At 42.3% G+C, this 15295-nt stretch overlaps 1 protein-coding gene and 1 long non-coding RNA gene across 7 annotated transcripts in view; both read right to left on the bottom strand.

The window, feature by feature from the left end:
* Window positions 1-3579: 3579 nt before the first annotated feature.
* Window positions 3580-6047, bottom strand: LOC128704038 (uncharacterized). The gene is made up of 2 exons (XR_011393871.1): window positions 5508-6047; window positions 3580-5331 (listed from the first exon to the last, which is right to left on the bottom strand). It is a non-coding gene; the product is annotated as an uncharacterized lncRNA (long non-coding RNA).
* A 6436-nt stretch (window positions 6048-12483) lies between these two features.
* The window catches only part of Top3alpha (topoisomerase 3-alpha), a 108627-nt gene continuing 105815 nt past the window's right edge, over window positions 12484-15295 (bottom strand). For all 6 annotated transcript variants that reach the window (XM_070099288.1, XM_053798991.2, XM_053798989.2 and 3 more), the window contains exon 20: window positions 12484-13267. In XM_070099288.1, the coding sequence (XP_069955389.1) occupies window positions 13110-13267 (158 nt within the window). In that variant the 3' untranslated portion in view covers window positions 12484-13109. The remainder of the gene's footprint in view (window positions 13268-15295) is intronic.

Raw genomic sequence — 15295 nt, 5'->3', positions numbered from 1 at the left:
CTAATGACATAATGATTCACACCACCGGATTCTCCAACACCCAAAACATTCTTAATCATGTACTAGCCTCGTGTCAGGACCTGGGGTTGATAATCTCTACTGATAAAACAAAGATACTCAATAGGCGTCCTCCTCGACAGAGAGGCACAGTTCGTCAGATCCAATTGCATGATGGGTCTCTTCTAGAATATGTAAGCAGATACAGGTATCTAGGCTTTGAGGTTCCACTACTTGGACCTGTTGTAACAAGACTTTGTCGCCAATACAAAGAAAGACTAAGAGCACTTAGAGTTGTGGCAGGGCTTCACCCCAGGTATGGTGCTAATGTTAAAATTGTGAAAATGATGTATCTTGCTTATATTAGATCATTGGTTGATTATGCTGCGCCACTACTTGCTCTTGTGTCTGACTGGAAGCTTGGAGGGCTGGAAAAACTGCAGAACGAAGCAATGAGGATCATTTTAGGATGCCCTCGTACTGCCAAAATTTTAAATATGCAAAAAGAACTTGATATTCCAAGCATCAAAGATCGTGTTACTGATAGAAATATCCTAATTGGGGTTAATATGCTCAGGCAAGCTCATTCAAACCCCTGCACAGAAGCCCTCCAAACTTTCCTCAGCACTGGTGAACACTCCTGTAGATGGATCGAAAAAACTGGAACCGACCTCCGCATGAATCAGATACATGATCTATGTCAAGTAAGGCAACAGCTGCACTTCTCCGCTCCATGGAATATTACCCCATTCCAAACTACCATTCCTCCATTTCCCCCCAAACTACTTCTTAAATCACAACCAAAACTTCGCCTTGAAGCCAAACATGAGGCCTTAAGCTGTATTGATAACTTAGTCACACAGCACACACTCTCGCAAATTATTTACGCTGATGGTTCTGTTCACCAATCCACTGGTGCAGCTGGTAGTGCTGCTGTTGTCGTACAGAGTGATGGCTCTCTTAAAGAAATTGGAGCACGCATCAATAATTGGGCCTCTACCCTTCAGACAGAACTGTTTGCCATACTCCTTGCACTGAAATGCATCTATGTATCAAAGATTGATAGTTTAATTGTAACTGATTCTCTGTCATCCATAAATGCTCTCAACTCATTAAGCATATATTGTGGCATGCTTGTGTCAGAAGCCAGACAGATTATGGAACATGTTGATATTAAGACTAGGTAACTGCATTAAAGGTTCGTAAATTTAGCAATGTTTTGTCTTAGTATGATACATAGTTTCTACTGAAGCTCCTATCCTGGAGCATCACGGGGAAACTTATGACTAGTTTAAGATAATTAGGTAATAGTTTTATTACGTATTTCTATGTATATAGTCAACTGGGTGAGTGAAAGTGTGAATTGTGGGGAATCACAGATATCGAGGGGAGGTCTAGGTTGTTTTTATGTGTGTATGATACAAGAGAATAGGTGGTTTTCATGCAGTTAGCTGACGGTGAGGTGTGTCAGTTTACCTGGAGAGAGTTCCGGGGGTCAACGCCCCCGCGGCCCGGTCTGTGACCAGGCCTCCTGGTGGATCAGAGCCTGATCAACCAGGCTGTTACTGCTGGCTGCACGCAAACCAACGTACGAGCCACAGCCCGGCTGGTCAGGAACCGACTTTAGGTGCTTGTCCAGTGTCAGCTTGAAGACTGCCAGGGGTCTGTTGGTAATCCCCCTTATGTATGCTGGGAGGCAGTTGAACAGTCTCGGGCCCCTGACACTTATTGTATGGTCTCTTAACGTGCTAGTGACACCCCTGCTTTTCATTGGAGGGATGTTGCATCGTCTGCCAAGTCTTTTGCTTTCGTAGTGAGTGATTTTCGTGTGCAAGTTCGGTACTAGTCCCTCTAGGATTTTCCAGGTGTATATAATCATGTATCTCTCCCACCTGCATTCCAGGGATTACAGGTTCAGGAACCTCAAGCGCTCCCAGTAATTGATGTGTTTTATCTCCGTTATGCGCGCCGTGAAGGTTCTCTGTACATTTTCTAGGTCAGCAATTTCACCTGCCTTGAAAGGTGCTGTTAGTGTGCAGCAATATTCCAGCCTAGATAGAACAAGTGACCTGAAGAGTGTCATCATGGGCTTGGCCTCCCTAGTTTTGAAGGTAATTTGTTTTGTACTCTGATGAAGATTTAATTTCCTCGTGTTTACCATATCTGAGTAATTGAAATTTCTCATCGTTGAACTTCATATTGTTTTCTGCAGCCCACTGAAAGATTTGGTTGATGTCCGCCTGGAGCCTTGCAGTGTCTGCAATGGAAGACACTGTCATGCAGATTCGGGTGTCATCTGCAAAGGAAGACACGGTGCTGTGGCTGACATCCTTGTCTATGTCAGATATGAGGATGAGGAAGAAGATGGGAGCGAGTACTGTGCCTTGTGGAACAGAGCTTTTCACCGTAGCTGCCTCGGACTTTACTCTGTTGACTACTACTCTCTGTGTTCTGTTAGTGAGGAAATTATAGATCCGTCGACCGACTTTTTCTGTTATTCCTTTAGCACGCATTTTGTGCGCTATTACGCCATGGTCACACTTGTCGAAGGCTTTTGCAAAGTCTGTATATATTACATCTGCATTCTTTTTGTCTTCTAGTGCATCTAGGACCTTGTCGTAGTGATCCAATAGTTGAGACAGACAGGAGCGACCTGTTCTAAACCCATGTTGCCCTGGGTTGTGTAACTGATGGGTTTTTAGATGGGTGGTGATCTTGCTTCTTAGGACTCTTTCAAAGATTTTTATGATATGGGATGTTAGTGCTATCGGTCTGTAGTTCTTTGCTGTTGCTTTACTGCCCCCTTTGTGGAGTGGGGCTATGTCTGTTGTTTTTAGTAACTGTGGGACGACCCCCGTGTCCATGCTCCCCCTCCATAGGATGGTAAAGGCTCGTGATAGGGGCTTCTTGCAGTTCTTGATGAACACGGAGTTCCATGAGTCTGGCCCTGGGGCAGAGTGCATGGGCATGTCATTTATCGCCTGTTCGAAGTCATTTGGCGTCAGGATAACATCAGATAGGCTTGTGTTAACCAAATTCTGTGGCTCTCTCATAAAAAAAAATCATTTTGATCTTCGACTCTCAGTCTGGTTAGTGGCTTGCTAAAAACTGAGTCATATTGGGACTTGAGTAGCCGAAGTGGCTAGTTTATTGTGCACCTCATATCCATCTTGTGGACGGTAGTGCAAGAGCATATGGATACACAAAAGGCCTAGGAACTAGGCCCCAAAAGGGTTAACAGATATACACAATCGGTTTTTTTGTCTATATATCTACAGTTCACTTATCTGTTACAAGCAAATTTAGGAAATTTGTTTAGTATACTAAACAAATTTCCTAAATTTGCTGGTATCTTATTTTCATTAATAAGATATCTTGACATGTCACATAGGTTATTATACTGTCTCTGTATTCCTCTAAGTGGATAATTAAGCACATAGTGTTCAAGCCAGTGACATATGTCTGATCACATCAGGGAGATAAGATGTTTTCTAACTGTAGTTTTGAAAGTGATGATTGTGTCTGCAGTTCTAGAGTTTTCAGGTAGGGTGTTCCATATTTTAGGTATAATATGCCAAATAATATCATTCTGACAGCCTTTATTATTCTTTTATCTTATGTCTGCTATAATTATTAAATAAATGGTACAGGCAGATAAAGTTTATTAGTAATAATAGCGTAAATATTTGGTTCCTCCTACTCTGCTACAGCTCTTTCCACACTGTAATGATGTTCAGTGGTAAATTTAGTGTATTAGAAAGAAAAATAGACAAAAAATAATAAAAAAATTCATCATATACAATACAGTATTATATTCATGTGTGGAGTTAATCAAGTAGGAACAGGCCTATTTAGGATAGTTTCTGCTGGCCTATAGGTCAGTGATAAATTCATGTGGGAGATTTAATCCAGTAGGGATAGGCCTCTTTAGGGGTGTACCTATTTGCCTATGGGTTAGTATTATATTCATGATGGAGACCTAATAAGGTAGATGCAGATAAAAAAGTTTAGAGGAACAGCTTGGGTTTCCAGACAGCATTTTGAAAAAAATGAACGAAAAATAACGAAAAATAAACGAAAATTTATGAAAAGCAAATGAAACATGAAGGAAAAATTATGAAAAATTAAAGAAAATTTATGAAAACCAAACAAAAATCATAAAAATGAACGAAAATTTATGAAAAAACGAACGAAAATTTATGAAAAATTAGCAAAAAATTATTGAAAATGAATGAAGATTTATGAAAAAATTAATGGAAAATTTTGAAATTATTTTATTATTTTTAGTTACATATTTTGCTATTTTTAATTGTTTTTAGTTATTTTTATATTATTCTAAGTTTTTAATTATTTTTATTTTTGTAGTTATTTATTTTTAGTTATTTTTCATTTTTATTTTCATTATTTTTAGTTACATTTTAATATGTTTGCCAATTTTAGTTATTTTTTACTTAGTTTTTATTTTTTCATTATTCTTAGTTTTTAGCTTTTATTTTTCATTATTTTTATATTTTATTTTTAGTTACTTATCGGTTTTTAATTTTTTGTAATTTTTGCTTTTTTTCATTATTTTTAGTTATATTCCCTTATTATTTTATTTTTCATTATTTTTAGATGTTCTCCTTTATTTGTTTTTTTTTATTTTTCGTTATTTTAAGTTATTATTTTTAGTTATTTGTTAATTTTTTTTTTAGCTTTTCTTTGTTTTTAGTTATTTTTCAATATTTTTAGCTATTGGCTTAATCTATCTTTTCTTTCTCTCCAGCAGCATAGTACAGACAGAGATCCTGGATCATGGATGACCCTCTGAATTGAAAAACAATGCCTGCCTGAAAACAGCAATGAGCAAGAGACCTCTTTCTCCCTGTCAGTTCTATGGTTCACCATGTCTTTCATAGACCTGTCTCCCAAGTTCACTCCTATTATTATTATTATAATCAAAAAGAAGCGCTAAGCCACAAGGGCTATACAGCGCTGCAGGGTAGGGAAGGAAGCGAGGGTATTGGATGGCAGAAGGGAGGAGGGATGATCAGTAGGTTACAGAAAACAGCGGGGCAGGGGATAGTACGGGGGTAGAGGGTAGCAAGAGAATGAAGTAGAAAGGGCTGAAGGTATCAGAATTTGTGAAGTAAGTCAGTTGTTGTCAAAAAGTCAATGAGAGAGTCCGGATGAAAGGTGGGTCCATCAGCGAGAAGGGAAGGTAAAGAGAGAGCAGCGGAGCGAAGACGACGACAGAGGTAAATTCTGCGTGCTCGTTGATAAAGTGGGCAGTCCAACAGAATGTGGCTGACTGATAATGGAGCTTGGCAATTCTCACAGAGAGGAGCAGGGCACCTCTCCATGATTATTATTATTATAATCAAGGGGGAAGCGCTAAACCCGGAGGATTATACAGCGCCTGGGGGGGGATGTGGAAGGCATTCAGGCTTAATTCGGGGAACTGGAGCACAGATCCAATTCCCTAAATCAAGAGCCCCTCACCAACATCAAGGAACCTTCCTTGAGGGGACCTCTCCATGAGATATCCATGAGTAAGACGAGTATGGCCAATGCGAAGACGGGACAGAGTAGTCTCCCAACCTCGACACTGGTGATAAGAAGACGGCCAGTAACCTATACTCGGTTTAATAGATTGAAGTTTGTTGCCGAGCATAGTAGACCAACGTTGTTGCCAACGGGTGTGAAGGTGGGAAGATATTGCAGCAAAATAGTCCGTAAATGGAATACCTCTATATGAAACTGGTAGGTCATGTACTGCTGACCGCGCAGCAGTGTCTGCCTGTTCATTGCCCTGTACGTCGACATGACCAGGGACCCAACAAAAAACAATATCTTTATGCTTGGTAAAGATGCGGCGTAGCCAAAGTTGGATACGGAGGACTAAGGGGTGAGGTGTATCAAATTTCTGTATAGCCTGTAAAGCACTAAGGGAGTCTGAGACAATCACAAATGATGACACAGGCATAGATGCAATACGGATAAGTGCTGCAAGGATGGCATACAATTCAGCAGTAAAAATACTAGCCGAAGATAGTAAATGCCCTCGTACGACGCTGTCCGGAAACATTGCTGCGAATCCTACGCCGTCAGAAGATTTAGAGCCATCTGTGTACACAGCAATGGCATGAGAATGAGAGTGGAAGTGGTCAAGAAAAAGAGAGCGGGAAGCAACGGTAGACAGTTGGGCTTTCGAGCAAGGGAGAGAGAAAGAACAGACTCAAACAGCTGGAACTTCCCAGGGGGGTAGGGAAAAGTGAGATGCTACATGAACATAGAAAGGTGGTAATTGAAGAGAAGACAAGAGCGAATGAAGGCGAAGAGAGAAGGGACAGAGTAAACAGGGGCGGTGAACAAATAAAGAATGTCTACTAAGATCAGTGACCATTCTATAAATGGAAGGATTGCGGAGATCATGAGAGCGTACATGATAGCGAAGGCAATGGGCATCACGGTGATCGGATAAGGATGGAACGTTCGCTTCTGCACAGAGGCTCTCGACAGGGGAAGAGCGAAAAGCACAAAGGCATAAACGTAATCCTTGGTGATGAATGGGGTTAAGGCTAGAGAGAGTAACAGGAGATGCCGCTGAATAGATCTGGTCACCATTACCTGGAGTTTACCTGGAGAGAGTTTCGGGGGTCAACGCCCCCGCGGCCCGGTCTGTGACCAGGCCTCCTGGTGGATCAGCGCCTGATCAACCAGGCTGTTGCTGCTGGCTGCACGCAAACCAACGTACGAGCCACAGCCCGGCTGATCAGGAACTGACTTTAGGTGCTTGTCCAGTGCCAGCTTGAAGACTGCCAGGGGTCTGTTGGTAATCCCCCTTATGTGTGCTGGGAGGCAGTTGAACAGTCTCGGGCCCCTGACACTTATTGTATGGTCTCTTAACGTGCTAGTGACACCCCTGCTTTTCATTGGGGGGATGGTGCATCGTCTGCCAAGTCTTTTGCTTTCGTAGTGAGTGATTTTCGTGTGCAAGTTTGGTACTAGTCCCTCTAGGATTTTCCAGGTGTATATAATCATGTATCTCTCCCTCCTGCGTTCCAGGGAATACAGGTTTAGAAACCTCAAGCGCTCCCATAATCAAGTTTCGATAAAATGAGGGTGGAATGTAGGCGAAGGAGGGTTCGACGATCAGCTCCCCATGAAAGATGAGCAAGGGTTTTAAGAAGGTTCAGCCGGCTGTGACAAGTTGCCTTCAGAGAGGTAATGTGAGGTTTCCAGGATAACCTACGGTCAAAGAGGAGGCCCAGAAACTTGACTGTATCACGTTCAGGGATACGGGAGCCATAGAGGTACAAAGGATGATCGGAGATGACAGAGCGTCTAGTGAAAGCAATTTGGTGGGTTTTAGTGCTGGAAAATTTAAACCCATGTGTGGTGGCCCAATTGGAAACACGGTCGACTGCATGCTGGAGAGAAACTGTAATGATGTGACAGTCAGCGCCTGCACAGGCAATAGCGAAGTCATCAACATAGAGTGATGACCGAATATTTGATGGAAAACTCGAGGCCAAATCATTAATAGCAAGGAGAAAAAGTGTTGTGCTCAGAACACATCCCTGGGGACACCTTCAGCTTGGATAAAGTCCGGGGAGAGCACATTATTAACCCGAACACGGAAATGCCTGTCAGTTAAAAAGTTCTTAAGGAAGGATGGTAGATTGCCTCGAAGGCCTAAGGAGTGAGCTTGGGCTAAAATATTATACCTCCAAGTTGTGTTGTATGCCTTCTCAAGGTCAAAAAATATGGCAATAACTGAGTGGTTATTCGGAAAGGCATTACGAACATACGTATCTAAGCATAGTAAGGGGTCTATGGTAGAACGTCCCTTACGAAAGCCATATTGACGAGTGGAGAGACTGTTGTGTGTCTCTAAATACCACACTAAACGTCTATTTACTAGGCGTTCCATCACTTTGCAAACTGCACTGGTAAGAGCAATGGGACGATAGTGGGAGGCTTCATGTCCCGAAGTGCCTGGTTTGCGGAAAGGGAGAACAATGGCGGATTTCCACAGCTGTGGAAGAACTCCTTGTGACCAAATAAGATTGTAAAGGCGTAATAGGACTGCAACGGCTGACTGATGTACATGTTGTAGCATACGAATATGAATGTCGTCGGGCCCAGCTGCCGATGATCGGCAAGCTTAGAGTGTTGCCTCCAGTTCTTGAAGTGTAAAAGGCACATTATACTGTTCTTCTCTGAGAGAAGAGAAAACCAAGGGTGCTAACTCTCTGGCAGACTTTGAGGAAAGAAATGAGGGGCATAGATGGAGTCCCTGAGAAATACGGACCAGATGATTGCCAATTTCATTGGCAACATCTAGTGGGTTTGCTATATCAGCACCGGCAACCCGCAGAACAGGAGCCGGGTCAGGAGAATATTTACCACTCAGTTTTCGTACTTTTTTCCAGACTGCACTCATAGAGGAAGCAGAGGTGATGGTGGAGACATAATCTCGCCAGCAAGTGCGTTTAGCATCACGGATGACACGGTGAGTGATCGCACGCTTGTGCTTAAAATCAAGAAGTCTCTCCGTGGTTCTACTGTACCGGTACCTGCCCCATGCAGTGCGTTTCAAACTTACTGCATGAGCACAAGCAGGAGACCACCAAGGCACGCATTTCTGAGAATGCCTGCCCGAAGTTTGAGGTATACAATTAGAAGCTGCGCTCATCGATGGAGGATGAAGAAGGAACCTCTCTAAAAACAGTTAGGTGTGAGTAAAGGATCCAATTTGCCTGATCAAATTGCCAGCGTGGGATGCGAAGAGGTGGTGAATATGAAGGGGAATTAAGAATGATTGGGAAATGATCGCTGTCATGTAAGTCCGGGAGAACAGACCAAGTGAAGTCTAATGCGGCGGAGGAAGAGCAGACTGAGAGATCGATGCAAGAGAGTGAGTCCGAGGATCAAAATGGGTGTGAGTACCTGTATTTAAAACATGGAGGGGGTGGGTGGCAAGAAAAGCCTCTAACTGAATGCCACGGGAATCACAGTGAGACCCCCCCAGAGGAAATGGTGGGCATTAAAATCACCAAGTAACAGAATCGGTGGCGTAATGACGAAACAAGAAAGGCAAGATCCGGAATAGATAATGCCCGAGAAGGAGAGAGATATAAAGAACAGAGCGTATACCACCTATGCAAGTGGATACGGGCTGCTGTGTAATGCAGCGAAGTACGAACAAATAGCTGATGGTATGGAATATCAGTGCGTAGAAGAAGGACACTTTCATTAAAGATCCCCTCAGGAAAATGATCTGAAGAATACAATATATTATAGCCTGAGATGGGAGAGATAACAGCAGAGTGTAATTTTGGTTCCTGTAAGCAAACACCAACAGGGGAAAACTGGGAGTAACATCTGAAGCTCACCCCGATTACCCGAGGCCGCGTATATTCCACTGTAAATAGGCCATGTTTGGCAATGATAAAGATACCTGAAATCCACAGGTAAGGGTTCCTACGGACTAGAGGGGTTAGAAAAGTCCACATGCGGAGGCAGTGGAAAACGTTCAAGCAGCGAAGGAATGGTGCGCTGTGAAGAAAGGAGTTGCGCAGATGGAGCAGAGGAGAGAGAAGGAACGAAGGGTGGATCAGTGTCCATTGATGGTTTGGTCTCTGCAATATATTCAGAGATTGCTTCAAGTGTTTCGGAATTCAGAGACGTCATATGGGAGACAATATTGGAAATGGTAGGGGGAGGATGAGTAAAGATTGGAACTGTAATGGACTGTACCAAGGTAGGGGGGGGGCGAAAGGGTGGAGGGAACTGGAGAAGCGTGGAAGGGGACAGAAGAGGCAGAAACCTGGGAGGTGGCAGAAGAGGAAGAAACTTGGGAGGGAACAGGGGAGGAAGGTACAGTACAAGGAGGAGGGTGAACCTCATCACTTGTAACAGAGCCAGTGAGAGGGGAAGAACCAGGTACAGAGACAGGGAAGGTAAAATGAGGTGGAAGATGGGTAGGAGGTGTTAACGGACCTTTTTTTGACTTTTGAGAAGCAGAGGGAGGATTAGGAGGAGGTGTCATACGAGATCTCGTCGCTACTGAGGCTTGTGAGGGAGAACACGAAGAAGCGAGATCAGACTGAGGTGTTGAAGTAGGGACGTCTGAGCCTAGGACAGCAAAAGAATTAGATACAGGAGTGACTATGGGAGAGGTAACCACAGAGGTGGTTGCAGAAGATGGGATCCCAGAAGTGGGGGGACGTTTTGAAACACGGGAATAAGAAACACGAGGTAGTCTCCCTTGGAAGCGGAGATGAGAAACTGACATGGCATAAGGGAGACCTTCTGCCTCTTTGAGGTAACGGATTTCCCGCTCGTTTAAGTAGACTTGACAACGGCGAGAGTACGAAGGGTGAGCCTCATGACAATTAAGGCAAGAGGGAGGTTGATTGCAAGACATATTAGAATGGTCATCGGCACCACAGACTGGGCATTCGGCGATAGATCTGCAATATTTCGCTGGATGGCCAAATCACCAGCAATTTCTACACTGTTGCGGTGTAGGGATCACCTTTCGAACTTGTAACCGATGTCCTGCTACATAAACTGAGGATGGGAGTTCACGGCTGTCAAAAGTTAAATGAGCCACATTGCTAGGGTATCGTCTCCGTCCGCGGGCAGGAAGCACATAAGTGTCTACCTTAAGGATTGGGAAATCTTGGAGTTCCAGCTGTTCAAGAATGTCAGTGCCACATGTCTGGAAATTTTGTTGAACTATGGTATGGGGCAGAATGACGGTACCACTACATGAATTGAAGGAATGATGTTTTTCAATAGTGACAGGAACAGTATCGATATGGGAAAGACGTGAAAGCTCATGAGCCTGGGTAGCATTCTGTACGGTGATGATGCTCGTACCGCTCTTAAGAGCATGAAAAGAAATATCTTTACCAACATGGCGTAGGAGTGCCTTGCCAATACTGTGGTCAGAAAGATAGGGAGTAGAGGAAGTCGGTTGTAAAGTGAAGAATTTAGTCCATTGTGCAGTCTGAAACTGAGCATGGAAAGGTAGTGAAGGATGTGTCGATCTTTTCTGAGAAGAACGAAAAGGTGGAGAAGTATCATCAGCAGGTAATTGTCGTTGGCGTTTAGGCGTGGGACCAGAGTTGGTTCGACGTGGAACAGGCCGGCGATTCGAAAATTGCCGCACCGTAGAGGGAGAGGCCGGAAGCATAGTCAGAGGAGAGCAAAGGTCAGATAAATCGAAGGAGTCAGTTGAGGCCTCAGTACCTGAAGTGGGTGAGGAAACAGCACCGGCTAGAGGTACAGAGTGGTCGAAAGATGAGGCGGGGTCAGAACGGGGTGCGGTATCAAGAAGGGGCCCGGGGGTAGCAGGTTCATGGACTAAGGCTGCCATGGTTAGGTTACTTCTTTCTTTTTGTTTTTAAGAAAAAAAAGAAAGAAGAAAAGAAAATAAAAATAAAAAAAAGAATAAAAAAAGGGGGGACCGGGGAGGGATAGTTCCTAGGAGGAATGAAAGGGCCAGAAATCTCCCTCCGCGCCCAAGAGGACCTCAGCACCGCAAGTAGCGCAGATGCAGCATGGAACCCGTGCCATACCCTACCCATCATGCCAGTAAACCGGCAATCTGGGATAGCAACCTCACATCTGCCGAGCTATCTCGGTGGACAAAAGAGAGGGCGGCCGGAAATCCGCCACAAAGCATACCTCCTTCGGCCACCACCCCCGGAATCCTAAAGGTGGCTTCCAGAGATACACCCATCGCCCGAGAGACACCCAAATCCACCCTCCGGGATACCGGAGAGGGATCGGGACATCCCCAGGCAATCCAGATTCCACGGCAAACTACGCCACCGCCAAGAACCTCAATGGAATGGGATGGACCCCGGTACCCTTTCCCCTACCTAGGAACTAACGTGCCTGTGGAGGGAAAAAAAAAAAAATCCCGAAGGCCAAAAAGGAAGGGCAAAAAGGAGGGGTGGGGAGGAGGAGGAGGAAAGGAAAAAGGAGAGGATGGGATAGGGAACGGGGGATTGGGGGGTAATTAGGTTCGGTCTGAGGAAGGGGACCGACAGGTCTAATTCCTCAGATCAAGAGCCTCTTCACCACGCCAAGGAGCCCCCCTTGAAGAGGAAGTTCACTCCTAAATATCTGAACACATTCACTTCCTCCATACTTCCTCCCTCCAGTCTGATATCCAATCTTTCATTGCCTAAATTTTTTACCCTCATCACCTTGCTGTTTCATATGTTCACTTTTAACTTCCTTCTTTTACATTCTTCTTTCTTTCAACAAACCGGCCGTATCCCACCAAAGCAGGGTGGCCCAAAAAGAAAAACGAAAGAGGTTACTAGCCCCTTGCTCCCAGCATTTTAGTCGCCTCTTACAGCACGCATGGTTCTTTTACACACTCTCCCAAATTCATCCACTACTCTCTGTAACTTCTCTTCAGAATCTCCCAAAAGCAGTATCACTGGCCAAAAATAAAAAAGAAACTATGAAAACTTCCACTTTGTGTTAGATTCTTTATCTTTTAATCCCACACCCATTCCCTAGTTTTATTGGAAAATATTCTCCCTCTCCCTGCATATGTAGTAGTAAAACAACTTTCTGTATGAGAAATGTAAATTTTTAGTAAAAAAAAATTAAAACAGATGTAACATGACCTTCAAACAGGATTTCTGAAGAAATATATTTTAATAAAACTGTACAAGATTCATCAACTTTAATTTTACATCATTAGTGTGTGGCTGCCACATGTTTCTTATAAGATTGGTAGTAATTATATTAAGAGAGTGCATAACATGAACACTCTAGTAACACAGTACCATGTAGAGCATCAGCATCACTCTAAGCCACCTCAACACACATCTCACTTGATAAAATTCATAATTTCAAAAACAAAAAAATTTAAAAAATAAATTTTTACTAGGCAGGATAAATATCCAATATTTCTTCCTTTCACAAGATTATATTTCTTCTCACTGAATAAAGTTTCTCCTCTGACTGAATAATATTTTTTCTATGACTGAATATTTCTTCTTTCACTAAATATTTCTTTTATTAGTGAATAATGAACTGGAGTAAGTTCCACAATACCCCAAGCTCAGTGATATTGTTCTTCAAACAATTCAGATTTAATATGCATTCTGAGGGCAAGTTGTACGATTGTGTCCTTCTTCCCCACACACTCCACACTTCCTTTTCTTTGGTTTGTTGCCTTCTGCAGCCTTGCGTTTAGTTCCTCCAGTATTTCCTTCATAGCCATGTCCACTCACAGGATTGAAACGTAAATCTGCCAAATAAGATAATAAAATTACAATACATAGTAACTATTGCAGTACAATACAAATACAAAATTTATTTCTTTGCAAAGCGAGATTACATTTTATAATTTGTTATGCACAAAGAAAGCCACTATCATGCCGGGGCATTTTGGGCAGACTAATCCTAATATTTAAAGACTACTTAAATCTACACAGATTAAGAGTGGTAAACTTTAATTATTCATTACTTTACCTTATTACTATTGTGAGGTAGCCAAAATGTTTTATAGTTAATAAGATTTACAATCCTAGGTAGTAGGTTGGTAGACAGGAACCGCCCAGGGAGGTACTACCGTCCTGCCAGATAAGTGTAAAATGGAAGCCTGTACTTGTTTTACACAATGGTAGGATTGCCGGTGTCTTTTTTCTGTCTCATAAACATGCAAGATTTCAGGTACGGCTTGCTACTTCTACTTACACTTTGGTCACACTACACATGCATGTACAAGCATATATATATATATATATATACATATATACATATATACATATATATATATATATATATATATATATATGAACATGCATATATATATATATATATATATAAAATATATATATTTTCTTTCTAGTTCTTATTCTTGTTTATTTCCTCTTATCTCCATGGGGAAGTGGAACAGAATTCTTCCTCCGTAAGCCATGCGTGTTGTAAGAGGCAACTAAAATGCCGGGAGCAAGGGGCTAGTAACCTCTTCTCCTGTATATATTACTAAATGTAAAAGGAGAAACTTTCGTTTTTCCTTTTGGGCCACCCCGCCTCGGTGGGATACGGCTGGTGTGTTGAAAGAAAGAAAAGAATATATATATATATATATATATATATATATATCCTAGGTAGTAGGTTGGTAGACAGCAACCGCCCAGGGAGGTACTACCGTCCTGCCAAGTGAGTGTAAAACGTAAGCCTGTAATTGTTTTACATGATGGTAGGATTGCTGGTGTCCTTTTTTCTGTCTCATGAACATGCAAGATTTCAGGTACGTCTTGCTACTTCTACTTACACTTAGAGAAATATATATATACATGCCCCTTTGGGTTTTCTTCTATTTTCTTACTAGTTCTTGTTCTAGTTTATTCCCTCTTATTTCCATGGGGAAGTGGAACAGAATTCTTCCTCTGTAAGCCATGCGTGTCATATGAGGCAACTAACATACTGTGAGCAAGGGGCAAGTAACCCCTTCTCCTGTATACATTAGTAAAGTCAAAAAGATAAACTTTTGTTTATCTCTTTGGGCCACCCTGCATCGGTGGGATATGGTCAGTTTATTGAAAGAAGATTTATAGTCTTGATGCAGCACATAACTAATAACAACATTACAAGTAGTAAAATTTAAAATGATACAACTACGATTTTAAGTGCGTATTAATGTTTTAATAGATTAGAGGTCATAAAATATTTGGGAGAGTTGCTTCAAACTGGTTAGATGATTTAGCACAGTGTGTTGGTATGGTTAATATTATGAGATGAGATGATTTTTAAGTATAGCCCTTGAAATGATTTGCTGGTTCGTGCAATGAATTCCAGATCTTCTGACCCTTTATGTGCACTGTATTTCTGCATAATGTGAGACGGACACAAGGGATGTCAACAAGTGTTTTGTGTCTTGTGTTATGCATGTGCATTACGTTGTAGCTATCAAGGAGAAGTTTGAGTGGAGGGTTTATATTGGAGTTTAGTGTTCGGTATATATAGTAGGCACAATACGAGTGCATATTTTGTATATTAATTAAATTCAAGCTCTTGAAAAGCAGTAGGGTGTATCGCCTTGGTGTATTATTGGTCTCATTTGATAGGATGGAAGATATATTACAGAAATTGAGATGATTTTGATTGGTTTCAGGACAGAAAGTAGCTTGAAATTGAGCTCAAAGTAGTGGAAATGTTCGATTGTCGCCAATATTCCAGAGTACACAACTGGCCAGTCTAATACATATCTAGGAATGTACTGACATTATTTATACAATTATTACAATAATGCAGTATCCTGCATAACAGT

This window comes from Cherax quadricarinatus, chromosome 66 (assembly GCF_038502225.1).
Source record: "Cherax quadricarinatus isolate ZL_2023a chromosome 66, ASM3850222v1, whole genome shotgun sequence".
Classification (NCBI taxonomy): Eukaryota; Metazoa; Arthropoda; class Malacostraca; order Decapoda; family Parastacidae; genus Cherax; species Cherax quadricarinatus.
The sequence above is the reverse complement of the archived record's forward strand: the minus strand, read 5'-3'. Positions and strand labels throughout refer to the sequence as shown.